The 17,381-nt window shown below is 40.4% G+C and overlaps 1 protein-coding gene across 1 annotated transcript in view; it reads right to left on the bottom strand.

Annotated features, from left to right (window-relative positions):
- Window positions 1-7,503: 7,503 nt before the first annotated feature.
- Window positions 7,504-17,381, bottom strand: part of LOC128862702 (uncharacterized) — a 51,176-nt gene continuing 41,298 nt past the window's right edge. The window contains exons 3-5 of the mRNA XM_054101364.1: window positions 10,757-10,935; window positions 8,396-10,693; window positions 7,504-8,334 (exon numbers count right to left, since the gene is read on the bottom strand). Coding sequence (XP_053957339.1) covers window positions 7,888-8,334; window positions 8,396-10,693; window positions 10,757-10,935 — 2,924 coding nt within the window. The 3' untranslated portion in view covers window positions 7,504-7,887. The remainder of the gene's footprint in view (window positions 8,335-8,395; window positions 10,694-10,756; window positions 10,936-17,381) is intronic.

Below are 17,381 nucleotides of genomic sequence, written 5' to 3'. Positions count from 1 at the left end.
TGTTGGCTCTTTTAGCGTTGAAACTTAAGAACTTTTTGGAGTGTCTAAGACCCTCTACATTGTTCCAATGCTGATTTAATAGAGTTTTGGCCCAGTATTTTATTTTTTGTTTTAGGTTGTTTTTGTTGAATCCGAACATAGGACTAGGTCCGATGAAGTTTTCATCTGCCCCTTTTTTGGCTTGAAAGTCTGCCTTTTCGTTGCCGTCATATCCCTCATGTCCCGGTACCCAAATTAATGATACATTGTTTTTGGATGCCAGATTATTGAGTGCCTTGTGGCATTCTAAGAGGGTTTTTGAGTTGTATGTATAGCTATCTAAAGCTTGTAGGACTGATTGGCTGTCCGAGAGTATTTTAATCCTTACTCTCTTGTGGTTTCTGCGTTGCATGATGTTTACTGCTTCCATTATTGCGTATAGTTCCGCTTGGAAGATAGTGGTGTCCCTGGTGAGAGTGTATGATTTGTGGATTCTGGGCCCCACTACACCTGCTCCTACACCATAAGGTGTTTTTGATCCATCAGTGTACCATTTTTGTGAATCATCATTCATCCATTTCGGGTTTGTTTTCCACTCGATCCTCTCAGGAAAGGTAACTGTGTATCCTTTTGTGAAACAGAGGCTTGGGTCGATGTGGTCTGAAACTTGAGCCATGCTTATGGTGTTTTTGATTTTATTTAGGATATTTAGGTGACCGGTGAGGTTGCCCAATTTGAAATTTACTTTCATGTGTAGCATGAGTGCTTGCGTAGCTGCTTCCTCTTGGATTGCTATATGAAGTGGTGGGAGATTAAGGAGTGCTTCCATGCCAGCTGTTGGGGTAGTTCTCATAGCCCCTGTGATGCATAGACAAGCAAGCCTTTGTACTTTTCCCAGTTTGGTTATCGCTGTTTGTTGGATAGATTTGCTCCACCATACTAGTGCCCCATACAGTATGATTGGTCTAACCATTTGGGTGTATATCCAGAGGGCCATACTAGGGCTGAGGCCCCAGGATCTCCCTAGTAGTTGTTTGGTTGTCCACAAGGATTTCGTGGCTTTTTTTGTTATATTATTTATGTGTGATTCCCAAGTGAGTTTTTTATCTAAGGTTAAACCTAGATATTTGACCTCTTCCTTTAGTTCTATCACTGTTTCATTTAGTTTCAATGCAGGAAACTCTAACTTTCTTTTTCTTCTGAAGGGGATTGTTGTGGTTTTGTTAGGGTTGATCGATAGCCCCTCCTTTTTACACCATTCCCATGTTGCGTTCAAGGCATTTTGCATTAAGTCTGTTAGTGTCCTTTCATGGTTGCCTTTTATTATAACAGATATGTCATCTGCATAACCAATGGTTATAAATCTCTTATTGTTTAGGTGCTGCACCAAGTCATCAACTAGTAGGGACCATAGCAGTGGAGAAAGAACTCCTCCTTGCGGACATCCCTTTACTGTTGTGACATTAAGTTCAGCTTGGCCTAACGAGGCTTTAATAATCCTCTGATTAAGCATTTGGCTTATCCAGTGAGTTAATATTGGGTTTGCACCTCTTTTTTCGAGTGCTGTTTCCATGGATTTGTAATTTGCGTTGTCGAAGGCTCCCTCTATGTCCATAAAGGAACATAGGGCTATTTCTTTTTGATTTAGGGCCTTTTCTATATTGACAACGAGTGTGTGCAGTGCTGTGACTGTGGATTTCCCTTGTTGGTAAGCAAATTGCAGATTATGAAGGGGTTTTTTGAAGATTACTTCTTCTCTTAGATGGTATTCGAGTAGTTTTTCCATTATCTTTAGCATGAACGATGATAGACTGATTGGTCTGTAAAATTTTGGAGAGTCAGGGGGTTTGTTACCTCCCTTAGGGATAAATATTACCTTCACTTTCCTCCATATCTTTGGAATGTATTCCAATATTAGGCTAGCTCTGAAGATTTTCACCATGACTCGGATCAGTTCCACAGTGCCTTTGGATAGAAGTGCTGGGAATATTCCATCCGGCCCTGGTGATTTAAAGGGTTTAAAGGAGTTAATTGCCCACTCTACCCTTTCGAAATTTATGATTTTATTGACAAATGAGTCCGTAGATCTCCGTTGATGGTGAGTTACCATGTCTAGACTATTGTCGATTGATGGGTCATGACTTTTACAATCTGGGAAGTGAATCTTTAGAAGAAGCTCTAGTGTTTCTACGAATGTGTTGGTAATAGTTCCGTTTGGACCTTTTAGTGTGCCTATGGGTCTTGAGTCACCTTTGGAAAGTGATTTTTGGATTCTAGCTGTTGCTGGAGTATCTTTTAGATCCTCGCAGAAGTTTTTCCAAGAGTTTCGTTTGGATTTCCTTAGTTCTTTGTTATAGTTAGTTAGGGATTTCCTATATTCGTCCCATTTGTTTGTTTTCTTTGCAGTGTTGAATAGTTTTCTCGTTGCTTTCCGAAGTTTGTCAAGTTCGTTGTTCCACCAGGGGGCCCTCTTCGTGGAGGATTTAATTTTTAGTGGACAACAGTCTTGATATGAGGCCATGATTGAGTCAGTCATTTCTGTTACTGCCTCTTCTAGTTCCTCTGTTGATGCTATTTTGCTTACGCTGTTATTAAGCTTAGCTGAAAGACATTCATTGTATCTTTTCCAGTTTGCTGTTTTTGGGCTTCTGTAAAATGTGGAGAACTTTACTACCCCATTTAGGTCAAAGAGTATGTGTTTGTGGTCAGACATTGAGTCCTCATCCGAGACTCTCCAGTTACTGATCATATTCAAAGATTTGTTAGTAATTAGAGTTAAGTCGAGTACCTCTTGTCGTATTGCGTTTACAAAAGTGGGTTTATTACCCCTGTTTACTATTGTTATATTACTAAGTAATAAAAATTCAAGGAGTGACTCACCTCTGTTGTTTGTATTTGTGCTTCCCCATGCCATATTGTGGGAGTTGGCGTCGCATCCAATTACGAGGGTTAGATTGTGGGTTTGACAATACTCCACTAGGCCTCTTATTTTTTCTGGTGGTACTATGTCGGCGTCTCCGGGGAAATAAGCTGAGGCGATTACGACCTCTCTCTTGCTTCCGCCAGACTCCGCTTCGACCAGTATTGTTGATGTGTCGCCATCCATGAATTCTGTGAATGGCAAGAATTTAATATTGGTATCTATGATTATCGCAGCCCTAGGTTTGACAGCGCTTTTGTCATAAATTACCTGTGTGTTTTGGACATTGAGGCCTTGAGGACGGCCTCTGTAGATCCAGGGCTCTTGGATCAGCCCTATGTTGATTCCTCCGGCAAGTCTTCTGCTAAGCTCAGTGGTGGCAGCCTTAGCATGGTGAAGATTTGCCTGGAGGCACCTCATTTCGCCGGTTGGTTTTCGGAGTCTACATCATAGTCTCTGCTGTTTAATGTGTACTCGTGCGCGCACGCATGTAATTCCCGAGAGATGGCGCCAGGGGTATCAAAATCACATTAAATACATTATTGTTATAATGTTGAATATTCATATATTATAACAGTTGGGTTAGGTTGGAATGGTTGCCCAAGGAATGAGCACCCTTGGGCGAAGATAATCCGATTCGTTCTTTGTGATACCGTTTGAAGGAGGTGAGGTGATGTGATGAAAGGAGTGGGCGGGGAGAGGTGGTGGTGGGATGGTTAGGAGGGTGGGTTTAGAGTGTGTGACTTACGTAGGATGACTGTGCTGCGGATGCGTCAACCGCTTAGTGCTGCTGATGAAATTTATCAGATTTTTAATGTCAAGGCCTACTATATCAGCAGACGTAGCAAAGAAGTTAGAGCCAAGATGCCTGGATCTTAAAGCCGCCAGAGCAGGGCCGCTAAGGAGAAGGTGCTGAGATGATTCCACCTCATCCTCCATACATCCAGCGAAAAAAGGACTCGAGGTAATTCTAAGTCTCACAGGATGCATTCCTCGCGCATAGTGTCCTGTGAGAAAACCCACGAGATTTGAGGAAACCGAAACACTTTGCTTTAACAAGAGATTTAATGAATGAAAAACTCCTCTGCAATTTGTGGACTTGTCAAATGTTGATTAGTTTCCAACATGGATCGCAAAATACTATTATCGAGCTTGGATGATCGTCCAGATCGAGTACTTTCTTAGAGGCTTAGATCTTCGGTACGAAATTTGCTAAACCATTAAGTACGTACAATATCTTTTCCCAATAAACATAAATTTTTACATGGAACCGATGCGTTGCTTTCTTTTTGGAATTCTTACCAAATGTAGTGTCGTAAAAGCACTTTATCTACTGACATGTTTTTAACTTTAAAAATCACACACGTAAATGTTTTTTATTTACAAGAAAAAGTACCTCCCTATTTTAATGGTGACAGAACAACCGATATGAAGTTAGAGCTAGAAGCATACGACGACATTGCGAATGGAACGGTTTGTACACGCCGAATGAATACCGATAACCACCTTCGCTCTCAGCGAAGTTGAAGCGATCAGCTGATTGGCTCACGTAACAAGTGACATGTCAGCGGTTTGTTCTGTGTTGGTCATATCAGAAAAAATCAACGCCAATGATGACGGGGTACCTTAAACCACGTCACCGGGGACTCGGCAGCAGAATTCTGCCCGCTCATTGCACACGCATTCGCACACTCGTCCAATCAGTCAGGGCGGTTAAACTTCAAAGGCCGATGTTGAATGTGAACCACACCTAAACGTCAAGTTTCTTTCTGCATTTCATTTGACATTTTTCAATTTCAGACTAACTTAATTTGAACCACGGAAAGATACACAATCGAGCAACGCGATAAAGTTATTCAGGCTTATTATGAAAACGGGCGTTCTAACATAAAAATACGTATCAAAGAAAATCATCTTCAGTGATGAGGCACATTTTCACCTCAGTGGATTCGTCAATAAGCAGAATTGCCGCATTTGGGCCATAACCCAAGAGTGAGTGCCAAAAAACTAATGCACCCACAAAGAGTGACTGTTTGATGCGGTTTATGGGCCGGCGGGATCATTGGACCGAATTTTTTCCAAAATGAGGCCGGTCAGGCAGTTACTGTGAATAGTGTTCGCTATCGTGAGATGATAACGAACTTTTTATGTCCCGAATTGAAAGATATGGATGTGGCCGATATGTGGTTTCAATAGGACGGTGCCACTTGTCACACAGCTAACGAAACAATGGCCCTTATTATGAGCAACATTCGATCTTCGACTATAGTCGAAAGTGCTGATCGAACGAATTTTCATTTGGTATTATGGTGCTCATTCGTTGAAGAATAGGACTATTGTGAATTTCGATCGTTCGACGCATTTACAATAGATAATTTTTTCTCAGCTGATACAGCAAATTAAAATAAAAGAAAAACCGATTGTGTTGAAATTCTTTGCTAACATTTTTAAAAGTAAAAAAAAGTATTTTTTGTGAAAATAAGTACAACGGAGTTGTGTTTCGACAATTCATCGGTCGATGAAAGATTAGTGGAACTAGCTAGAAGTAGAAAACAGCTGAGGGGCGCATCCAACCCCCTAGAAATGGCTCCCACTGAGTAAGTTTGGTATTTTCAAAATGTGTTGACGTACTTAATATTACAGAAATTTCCTTACAGTTTTTTAAAGAACTTTAGATTATCTAAAGAGGCGTTTATGAACCTACTGCCCAGTACAGAAAACCAGTTGCAGCAGTGCACCCGAGCCAAGAGCTCTTCACTATTCTCCAAAAAAAGCAACACAAATTATTAATGTGTGTGCAGCTTTGCACAACATTTGCTTGTTTTATAATGTTCAACTTCCGGATGAAGAGTTATCCGATGAGACCCTCAACGATGATGCTGAAGATATTGAAGTGGAGCCAAATAACGGAGAAGCAGAAAACATAAGAAATGAAATTCTTAGAATATTATAGAAAAATCTAAAAAGTATTAAATAGAAACCTTAACGCCACAGTTTTTGTTTTATTTTTGTTATAAATTTTCTTTATTAAATTATTCGTCATTCGAAAAAAATATGTATTTCAGTTCCTCTATGTATTTCATCCCGTACCTGCCAAGGGAAAATAAAAATGTATTTCTATAAACATCACAAAAAAAAGAAAACTATTATTAACCTTAATCCATTTTGCTGCCGTTCTAACTGGTGGTCCTAAGCAATTCAGCTCCGTTGTAAATTCCTCCCATTTTTTTGCTGCTTGTACTTTGGTGGAAATCCCTTTTGCGAATTGTGGATTCTCTTCCATTAATGCAACTAGCCTTTCTAATTGCTGTTTGGTACTCACGACTTTCGACCTGCATAATATTAACAAAATTAGTATATATTTATTATTTAGTTACTATAAAACAATAAATAATCGCAAACAACTTACATTTTAACAAGTTTTCCCACAATACGCTACACAATCGAAAGCAAAATTGCATTCGACTCTAAATTCGGTATGCAACGAAAATTTCGACAGCGTTGCACCGCTCATAATACCAAATTGACATTCGATTTTCGATCTTCGACAACCAACGAATATCGAAGATCGAATGCAACTCATAATAGGGGCCAATGGCTCTTTTGCGCGAAAAATTTGATGGCCGAATAATCTCACGTCGCGGCGATGTCAATTGGCCGCCAAGATCATGTGATGTGCCCCCGTTGGACTTCTTTATTTGGGGTTATTTGAAAGAAAAGGTGTACGTCGATAAGCCAGCAACATTTCAAGAGCTAAGGATGAGATAATGCGGCCCATTAACGGCATAGAACTTCAATTATGCCTCAGCGTCATCGAAAATTTGGATCATCGGATGAAGGTGTGCCGCCGAGGCCGCGGCCACTATTTGGCCGATATTTTGTTCCATACGTAATTGACCCATACCAATATTATCATAATAAAGAGAAATGACAATAATTTCGTAAAAAAATTGTATTTTATTCAAAATCAACACCGGCCCTTGAAACTTAACCACCCTTTACATTCACACACTCGTCCGATCAGTCGATCAGTCAGGTGGTGTTGGTAAATCAGCTGGTTTGTTGTTTTTTTCTTTCGCCGTGTCCATGTGGCTGTCAGCTTAGAATGAAACAAGGCGAATTCATTATTTGTTTTCTACTTTCCCAATACTTTGCTTTGACAAACAGACGTACAGAACATTGTCGTTGGTCTAGTGCTACCACCTTTAATGAATGCGCCTTGACTAACACAACCTAAAGTTTGTTAAACACATCTCAAGCGATGTCAGCTCATCAACGGATTGTGTCAAATTCACTCAGAGCCGAATAGCGGTCACTGTGGGGTACTCGGCAACATAATTCTACCAGCTCATTCCATACGTATTCTTGCGCTCAACCAACCAGGCACATGGCAACGAAGTAACTATGAGCACTAGCTGTGTTGACTTTTTTCGTATATCCCCAACGAAATCTCGGATTTTTTTTGCAAACAAATCGCCGTAATACCTTCAATTACGCCAGCTAAACAGGTGATTCCTAGAAAATCGCTGAGAGCCGGTTAACGGTATTTTCACCGTGACAAAATTCTACTCTAAGTGTACATGACAGATTTAATACAGCTGTGGTAACTTTTATTTTAGTTCATTTTATTGAAACAAAAATTGTCGTTGTCATAAAAACCAAGTTACATATGTACATTATTTCATATTTAAATATACACAATCAGCGTGTCTTCTATTTACAATCAAACCTATTAATAAACTATTTTACTTTACTAATTAATCACAGTTATTCTTGAAAGCCTTTCTACCTTAAAATAAATACTGTTACCAGCTTCGCACAAACTAATCGGACAAATAAATTAAATCATTTCAGTGCTCCCTTGGTAAATATTTATCACTGGTGGGATCTATTGAATTGTTATGTACTCATAGCTTCAGTGAAAAAAAATCAATAAATATATCCGCCAGCATCTATTAAGCTAACTCTTTTAGTAAACCATCATAAAATCAATGGATTCCCACTGCCGCACTGAAGAGTCCAAAGCACGAAGAGCCCCACATCAACAGACCAAAAAGTAGGCTGTACCACCGCGCACTCAGCGCCGCGCTACTACCGGTGAAGGGTGTTGTTGTGGTGAAGGATTCAGTTGTGTTGTTATTGGTCGCAGTAATGTTATCATCCATGGGATCATCGGCATCACTGTTCATGAAATTGTGGCACGTGGGGAAGTTTTTGGGCGCTGACACCATTTGATCATTATCGCCGACTTTGAAGATCAGAGCCATGCCGATTTCAGCATGGAATTCGATGTGACAATGAAATAGCCAAAAGCCGGGATTGTAGGCCTCGAAGCGGAGAATAGTGTAACCACCATCCGGCACGGTTACGGTGTCCTTGACTGGCGGATTATCAAGATTGCGTTTGATTAAATTGTAGCGATCGAGTTGTTTCACCTGTTTGGAGGAAAGGCACAAATAATAATTGTGATTTATTAAAATAAAATGTTGCACTCACCATCTCCACTGTTACATTGACGCCCAAACGCTCGAGTGCAACTACCCGAAAAGCGTTGCCATGCAAATGAAAGGGATGATTTGCATCGTAAGTGAAACCCTCATCGACCAGAATCAATTCCACAACTGAGTTGAGTGGTACCTGCAGCACATGATAACATTGGCAGAATTCTTCTCGACAATCGATACCCTGCTGTTGGAGGCTCGTTTCGTTGCAGAAGAGTGAGTCATCCACATCATTGCGGCCGGCCAGCAAAGATATTGGTGGGAACTCGAGCGAAATGTGATTCAGTTGCGGTGTGTATACCCTGTTGTTGGCGCCCATAGTTTTGTTGAAAGCATAGTAATCAACTGGATGGAAATCGGGATTGTCCTTGGCATAGAAATCGTAGTAGATGAAAAATTTGTAATCTGGCACGGTCTTGAGCGCATCACGATCGACGCCTGGCGTCGAATTATAAATTGGTAACGCTGTCATTTCTGCTGCAGTCAAAGAATCCGCATATCCTGAACCCCGATTCATCGCATTCAACTCAATGCCCTCTGCCTTATGCGCCCAACCTAAAACACCGTTTGGTTCATCATTGGTTGCACCCTCGTAGCGCAGTATGCCCACTTGGAAGGCGGATGTGAATTCTTCGCTGCAGTCCATGAGACCCTTGAAGCGTATCCAGTAGTTACCGATGGATTGATTTGCATTTAGTACGAAGTCAAAGCGTTCCCCCGCATAGGTGACGAGCGAGCCAACTTCGAGTGGTTCAATTTCATAACCATCAGAACTTATTACCGTGAGTGTGTGATTATCAATCGATACAGCTATAGGGCAGTTGAGGAACTCGGCATTAATAATGCGGAAGCGATAGCGGAAGCCATGGCGCACATGATAGGTTTGCAGTGGCATTTTTTCTAAAGGGATCTCGCCCACTGCACGTTTCGCGCGACGCGCGTCGGAGGAATCAGCTGATGTGTCAACGCTGGATCTAACTTCAGAGTTATTGATCAACTGCGGACGCTCTTCCGGCGCCACACGAGCTAAGCGTAAAATCTCATTAGATTCTCTTAAACGCATGATGTTTAAACCGGAATTATTTGATGGTTGCAGTTGGTCAATCTGGTATTTGGGGAAATCAATGCTTGGCTGGTTTACTACATCAGATGCGGGTGTCGTAACAGTTGGCGTAGTCATCGGCTTGGGTGTAGTTGTGGGCAATGCCGTTGTCTTGAGCTTTGATCTGACGTCCTTCATACTTTGTTCTGCTGCTAAATCGGTTCTAGCTGCCTCCTTAATTTCTTTCCAAATGCCATAATAAAAACGACCACGTCCGTTCACCAGCAAATTGACTGGTTTATTATCAGCGCGCGAATGATGATGCCCTACAAAGATGCTTGCGCCAGCCTCGTGTACCCAGTCTTGTAGTATCATCTTATGTTCGGACAAATCAAAGTCGTAAAGTTGTCCGTGCGGATCGCTAGCGCGTGGTTGGCGTATAATTAGCGCACCGAAGACGCCATCGCCCCGTTGCATGCCAGTGTGCGAGTGCCAAAAGTGGGTGCCGGTATTATCTGCGCGAAAACGATAACGGAAAGTGGAATGCGGTGAGATGGGGCATTGCGTAATGTGCGGCGTCCCATCCATATAAGGAGAGTCGCGCTGGTGAATGCCATGCCAATGGATGGTGGTACTATCACCAAGTAGTTTATTTGTTACATCAACTACGATCGTGTCGCCCTCGCAAACCTCTATTGCCGGTCCGGGCATCATGCGATTCACCACTATGACACTACGTTCGACACCATCGGCCAGCACACAGTGCGGACGTTCGCAGTCTGTGGTATTTTGTGGGCATTTATAGCAAGCCTTCGATATAGTTTGATACCACTCAATAACAAAAGTGTACGAGCATGTCATCGGCGCGGCATGCGGTTGGCATTCACGCACACACGGATGATTGCGATAAAATTCCTCGTTCCACACCTCAGCCCTCTCGGCACGCATACTATCTGAATTGGAACTGCTGCGCTCCATATTCCCGTTACTGTCACGACACTGCATACAACAGTCTTTAACATAGACCTGCTCGCGTGGACAATCCAATGGTAGAGGTGGACAGGTTTTTTCAAATACATTTATCAAAGGTGTAACATCGGTAGCGCCTGATAGCGGCGCACATTCGTACATGGTGCAGCCATCGGCACTATGCCACATCTGACCCACATCGTAGACGGTGTCGTTGAAGCGGCATTTGGTGCGTACACATTCTCCACAACAGCTACCCGGTTGCGGGCGCACTTCCGAATCCTGTTGAGAGAGAGCGTAATGAAATGGCCGGTGTCGCATTGACTAGGGTCACACAGTACTTACCATATCACAGTAGAACTGACCGCAATCCACCTTAGTGACGACCTCCTGGGGGACACCGCTTGCATCGAATTCGCAAGTGTGTACAGCGCAAGAGTCATTTGAGGAAACCCAAACTGTGCCAACTTCACGCATGCCTTGGACACCGTCTATGATTACAAAGCACTTCGTATTTCGGAACACTGCAAATACAGAAAAGAAAAATGGAATTCGTTTTATTGATTGAGGAAAATATGTATGTGCGTTGGCTGCGTTGAAAATACAGATAATGATTGTAAAAAAAATTGAAAAAGATAGCGATAGTTCGGACAAGTCGAATGCTTTTTGTACGAGGTGTAAAAGTAATCGAAAGTCTTACGAGGCATCCAGTGGGATTTTAACACCACTAAAAGCGTTTCACCCTTGAAGGCTTGAAACTGTAGGCCCCTCCATTTGTGGAACAACATCAAGACGCACACCACAAATAGGAGAAGGAGCTCGGCCAAACACCCAAAAAGGGTGTACGTGCCAATTATAGGTATTATAGGTAAAAGCGCTTCAACTCCGACGGTTCATCCTACAGGGATACCGATTTGGTAATTACGTCTGGAGGCCGTCGTGAGCAATAAGCTCAATCATCAATTACATTCGGCAGTTGTTCTTGCTCCTGCGATCGTCTAGCATCATCACTTCGCCTCCAAGCAATCTTGCGAAGTTCCACGATAATTCGTGTTGCAAGTCTAATGGTTACAAATGTCCAGAGCTCGACGCACTAAATAATCATTTAACAAAATGCCTCACCAACTTCTTATAAACTATGAAAAGATCGTCAGTTGCGCTTCTTATAAAATCCATTATTTGAAGTGAATGGTGATCGCATTGAGCCTAGATCATTTCAGGAACCGTGGCAACGAAGAATTAATGTCTAAGAGCAGAGTGTGAGAAATCTTCTTAAACTTTTGTTCTCCGACAAAACATTTCAGCACATCGGAAAACATCGCTGGTTATGGAAGGAAGTCAAGATAGCACAAGTAAATTATTTAAGGCATTACTGTACTGTGAGTTTCGAAATGATGCCAGTTTCGCTGAGAAAAATCAAAACGAATGTCGTACGTTCTCGAGATAGTCTTAGGTATAAATTGAAAAGGAAAAAAGAAGTTTGCTTTTCCGGCAAAAAGATCTACAACGCGCGATCAAGTTTAGCTGAACGCACTTTTGAAGCCTCAGCTTCCTATATATACTAAACACTTGCACTAGGGTATAAATTTACTGAATAGCTATAGAGTCCTCCAAAAGTCCTCCCCTTACTAATTATCCCAGATTTTTTTATAATTTGTAAATGCAGGAACCCCAGAAGGCCTGTCAGTATTTAGGTTGGCAGGATTCATCTCGTTGATTTCTTTATTCACGTTTTTTGTTGGTTCCTCTTACAATTAAATCTACCATTTCTTGAGTTATGAGAACTTTAAAAATTTCACGTAAACTTAGCCAGCTTAAATGACGGCTTGCGCTAGTACGAGTTTCTCCAAAAATGTTGGGCGTATGCACTCGCGCAGATGTTTGGAGCTTTTTGCTTCCATCTAATACCTTCTTCTCGGCAGACGTAATAGCAGAGAATGTTAATTGCATTAAAATTGCATTAACATTCTCTGGTAATAGTCAGAGCCGAGTACAACATCACCTATAGGTGTTATGTAATGCTATGTCGCAAGTGATTGTCGCGAAGCCAATGCAGCTACCCAGAAGACAATTTGATATGGACGATGTAGCGGATTGTTGCAAATTCTATTCCAGTAAAAGTTGAGCGCTACAGAGCCATGATTTTCGACTAAGTTTTTAGACTGAGTGTACTAGCGATGTTCTTTTATATGGTTGTGCGACATGGCTAGTTAGCGACAGCCTTCCAAGCTTTATAAATAGAGGACTGCGTCGCAATCTCAAAATTTGGTGGTACAACACTATAAGCAACTCGTCATTATACCAAGAGAAGAGGAGGGAGGGATGTTGGTAGTGGAGTCACCACACACGCAGTAACGACGGTTACTATAAAGAGCGCAGGCACTACTATTAAGTAAATGTACAAGTATGAAGGCGTTGGCTGCAGAACCCATTTCTGATGCAGCGCTTCGAAAACTTTAGTCGCGTCTTTCAATGAGAGGAGTGACGCAGAACTAAGGCAGCTTATACGCGATCTGGAATATGATGGACAATGTCACGAAGTGTGATGCAGAATACACTACAGCGTTACTGTTGTCATTTTATTAAAACACCCGCGTTTAAAAAGAGTACAGCAACAAGAAAATGCAACTATTTCGGTTTGCTCATTCTCATGCCCACAACTATATGACCTTTGCTTTAATAAAAAAAAAAATTAAAAATCATAAATCAAAGCCGTGGTTTTATTGCGGGTTTATTAGCGCGAGGTGTAGAAGTATCTAATGGAAGCGTAAAGAGCGATTTATGGACAAGCTGACTAACAAGCGCGCGAAGTGAACTAGAATAGCTGGGCAAACGCAATTAAAAAGAACTGAAATCATATTCATGAAACCAGTTTTGAGTTGTCATCAGCTGTGCGGATGTCCATTTGACACCTATACAAGCGTATGTGCAAAGTTCCGGGAGCAATCCGGGATTACATGCATCGTTTCTGCTGTTGACGTCAACACCCTCACAGCGCGGGCTACGTGCTCGCATTCACCATTCACCATTCTACTAATTTGTTTTTGTTTTTTTACATTTACAATTTTTTTTCCATTATTATTATTTTTTTATTTTTTTGTTTTGTTTCGCCATCCTCGCACTTTCCCCGCCAACTATTAACTGAAGTTGCGTATAGTCGTTCAGCCGGGTAGTATGGAATGCTCGCTAAGCAAAAATATTTGTAAAAAGCCAACAAACGTCACATAAAGATTATAAAGCAATAGAGGATTTATGACCCTTCGTTTATAGACATTCACAAACTCACAATCCAGCCACAATGAATTGTGAGTTCGCGTTTTATTGTGACTATTAGTAAATTAGATTCTTTAGAAGCCGGAATGGTTTGCGGCCAAGCAGTGAATGTTGTTAATGAGATGCAAAAGTGCATAAAATGCATTTTGCTAATTTGCCGAATATTTATTCAAACTTATCGTGACTAACCTGTCACAAGTAGACTGAATTGTGTTGCTTGGCTCGGTTGCTTTTTGTTTTGTTTTGTTTTTTGTTTTGTTTTGCTTTTCTTTTTTGCTTTTAATGGGAGGAATACATTTTATAATAAAATGTCTTGGTTGATTTTTTAAAAGATGTTTTATAGAATTTGCATTTTTGCGCCGCTTTTGTGATATTTTTCGTGTTTCGTTTGCAGCCATCGAACCTGAAAAAATCACGCCTCAATTTAGTTGCGCACGAAGTAGACTGCCGGTCATGTGGGCACACAAATTTCTTTGCCTCTTAATTTTATAATTTATTATATCAATCAATAAATATTTATGAAATGAAATTTGCATGGGCTTAATCCACGTCACTGAATAGATACTCGTATTATTTTATTGTTTTTTTTATCGCTCATTCTAAAGGGTGGTTAAATTTCAAGGACCGGTGTTGACTTTGAATTAAATACAATTTTTTTCAGAAATTGTTGTCATTTCTCTTTATTATGATAATAGTGGTATGGCTCAAATACGTATGGAGCAAAATACCCACATACCGTCCACATCCATGTCTTCCAATTCGGGTCATAAAAAGTTCGTTATCATCTCACTATAGCGAATACTATTCACAGTAACTGCCTGACCGGACTCATTTTGGAAAAAATACGGCACAATGATGCCGCCGGCCCATAATCCGCACCAAAAAGTCACTCTTTGTGGGTGCATTGCTTTTTCAGCAATCACTCTTGGATTATCATTTGCCCAAATGCGGCAATTCTGCTTATTGACGAATCCACTGAGGTGAAAATGTGCCTCATCACTGAAGATGAAGTGCGCGATATGCATTTTGATTTGAACGCCCGTTTTCATAATAAGCCTGAATAACTTTAACGCGTTGCTCGATTGTGTATCTTTCCATGATTCAAATTGAGTTAGTCTGAAATTGAAAAATGTCAAATGAAATGCATAAAAAACTTGACGTTTAGGTGTGGTTCACATTCAACATCGGCCTTTGAAATTTAACCACCCTTTACATAACATCACGATTTTTGTAATGTCAAAAATTAAACAAGTCACTGCAACTTTTTTGTTTACGGCGGGTGTAGGTCCGCTTCAGGGATAAGAAGTGAGCACCTAATATGAATAGGGTAATACACCCTGACAGGTGGATCAAGTATTTACTTGACCTAACCACTACCCGCTGTAAAATTATAAACACACCACAATGTTTTTATAAAAATATGGATCATACTACAACAAAAACCAGGTAAGCCAAGTTTTAAATCTTGCACACAAATTTTTAAAATTTCATCAAAACTTTCAACTTCCTACCTAGAATTTTCCGAATGTTTTTAGGTATACAGTTTTTTAGCCTATTGAATTTTAGTATAACAAATGTAAGTTTCACGTAACAGTAAATTAATTTATGACAATTTTTTTTCGCTAACGTGTCGCGCCTTTCCTTTCCACATTTCTGTAGGATATACTGCTACTTCATCATGGGCCTTCATCACAAATATTATACATGCGTATATACATTCTGATTGATGTTCATCTTTTCACGGAACAATTTTATTTGATCTCTTGCTTCTAATTTAATAAAATGTATTCATATTTAGGAGCGCATTTATGCATTTTAGTCCCAGTCCCGAGTTTTCTCTCGACGCTACTGACCACAAATACGAAACGTACATATATCGGTGTTTGTATGTACATAATACATTGAGACCATTTTTTGAGTAATTTCTTAAAGTGTTAACTATTTTTAACTCCGGCTGTACTGGTTTTATAAACTAGAAGCACTTTACAACTTTAATTACCGTTCTTACTGATAAGAACGGGGGCGCTATTTTAGTGTTAAATAAGCAGGCTATATAAAATATTGCGCAGCAAGTTGGATGTAATTAAAGTTCGCTCTAAGGGAGAGAGAGAGAGAAAGAGTAAATAATACATTAAAAGCCTAAAAGCATTAATAAACCTTTATATTACGGCGCCATATTGCAAGCTTCATTTTGTTTTTTGTTATTTCGATTTTAGATTCGAATTTAGCGAACCCAAAAACTTTGGTAAAATAAGCTATTTTTACTAGTTTTTACAATATACCTACATATATTGTTTTTAAGATTTTAGATGCCATATTGGAAAGGCTGTTTTGGTTTTTTTTTTGTTAATTTGCCATCAGCTTCGAGCGCAGCGACCTCAAAAATCGAAGGAATTCATATGAGTATACTAAGTTTTTACATTAAGGGCACAAATATCACTGGGCCGAACTTGATTTAGCTAACAAAGTTTTTTGAATATTTCTCTTTGATCAATTTGTATCAAAAAATTTTCATCAAAATTTCAGAGTTTTTAGAAAAATTCTGGGTATGCAGTTTTCTAGCCCATTCAAGTTGGGCTTAATATTGTGCCAGTTTAAAGTGACTCAAAAATTGCGTTGATTTTTTAAATTTTTTTTGTTGACGGTGTTAAGTATTTTCTTCCATATAACGAATGCCCGACAACTTTTTATATGGCGGAAATGCACGGATCGTCCGCACAAAAAAAATTATCAAAAATCAAAGCAATTTTTGAGTTGTTTCAGACCTGCACTTTATTATAAAGGGTGGTTAAATTTCAATTGTTGAATGTGAACCACACCTAAACGTCAAGTTTTTTTCTGCATTTCATTTGACATTTTTGAATTTCAGGCTAACTCAATTTGAACCATGGAAAGATACACAATCGAGCAACGCGTTAAAGTTATTCAGGCTTATTATGAACAAGGGCGTTCAAATCACTTCCTGATTTTTTCGGTCAATTTAATCGTCCAAATGTGCGCACAATCGGAAAAATTGTGCAAAAGTTTGAGCAAGCCGGGTCTGTAGGAGATGTGAAAACACTAGTGCATGCTCGTGCAGCTCGCACTGCAGAAAATATTGTTGCTGTTCGCGATAGTGTGGTCGAAGAGCCGTCCACCTCAACTCGTCGTCGTGCCCAACAATTGCACCTCTCACGCTCATCGCTGATGAACATTATGCAGAAAGACTTGCATTTAAACGCTTACAAGGTGCAATTGACTCAAGAACTAAAGCCTCTTGACCATTTCAAGCGTCGACAATGGTCAGAATGGTGGCAGGAAATGGCAACAGTGAATGACCAATTTTCGAAAAAAATCATCTTCAGTGATGAGGCACATTTTCACCTCAGTGGATTTGTCAATAAGCAGAATCGCTGCATTTGGGCGAATGATAATCCAAGAGTGATTCCCGAAAAACCAATGCACTCACAAAGAGTGACTGTTTGGTGCGGTTTATGGGCCGGCGGAATCATTGTGCCGTATTTTTTCCAAAATGAGGACGGTCAGGCAGTTACTGTGAATAGTGTTCGCTACCGTGAGATGATAACGAACTTTTTATGACCCAAATTGGAAGATATGGATGTGGACGATATGTGGTTTCAACAGGATGGCGCCACTTGTCACACAGCTAACGAAACAATGGCCCTTTTGCGCGAAAAATTTGATGGCCGAATAATCT

The sequence above is a fragment of the Anastrepha ludens genome, chromosome 5 (assembly GCF_028408465.1).
Source record: "Anastrepha ludens isolate Willacy chromosome 5, idAnaLude1.1, whole genome shotgun sequence".
NCBI lineage: Eukaryota > Metazoa > Arthropoda > Insecta > Diptera > Tephritidae > Anastrepha > Anastrepha ludens.
This window is presented reverse-complemented; position numbering and strand designations above follow the sequence as displayed.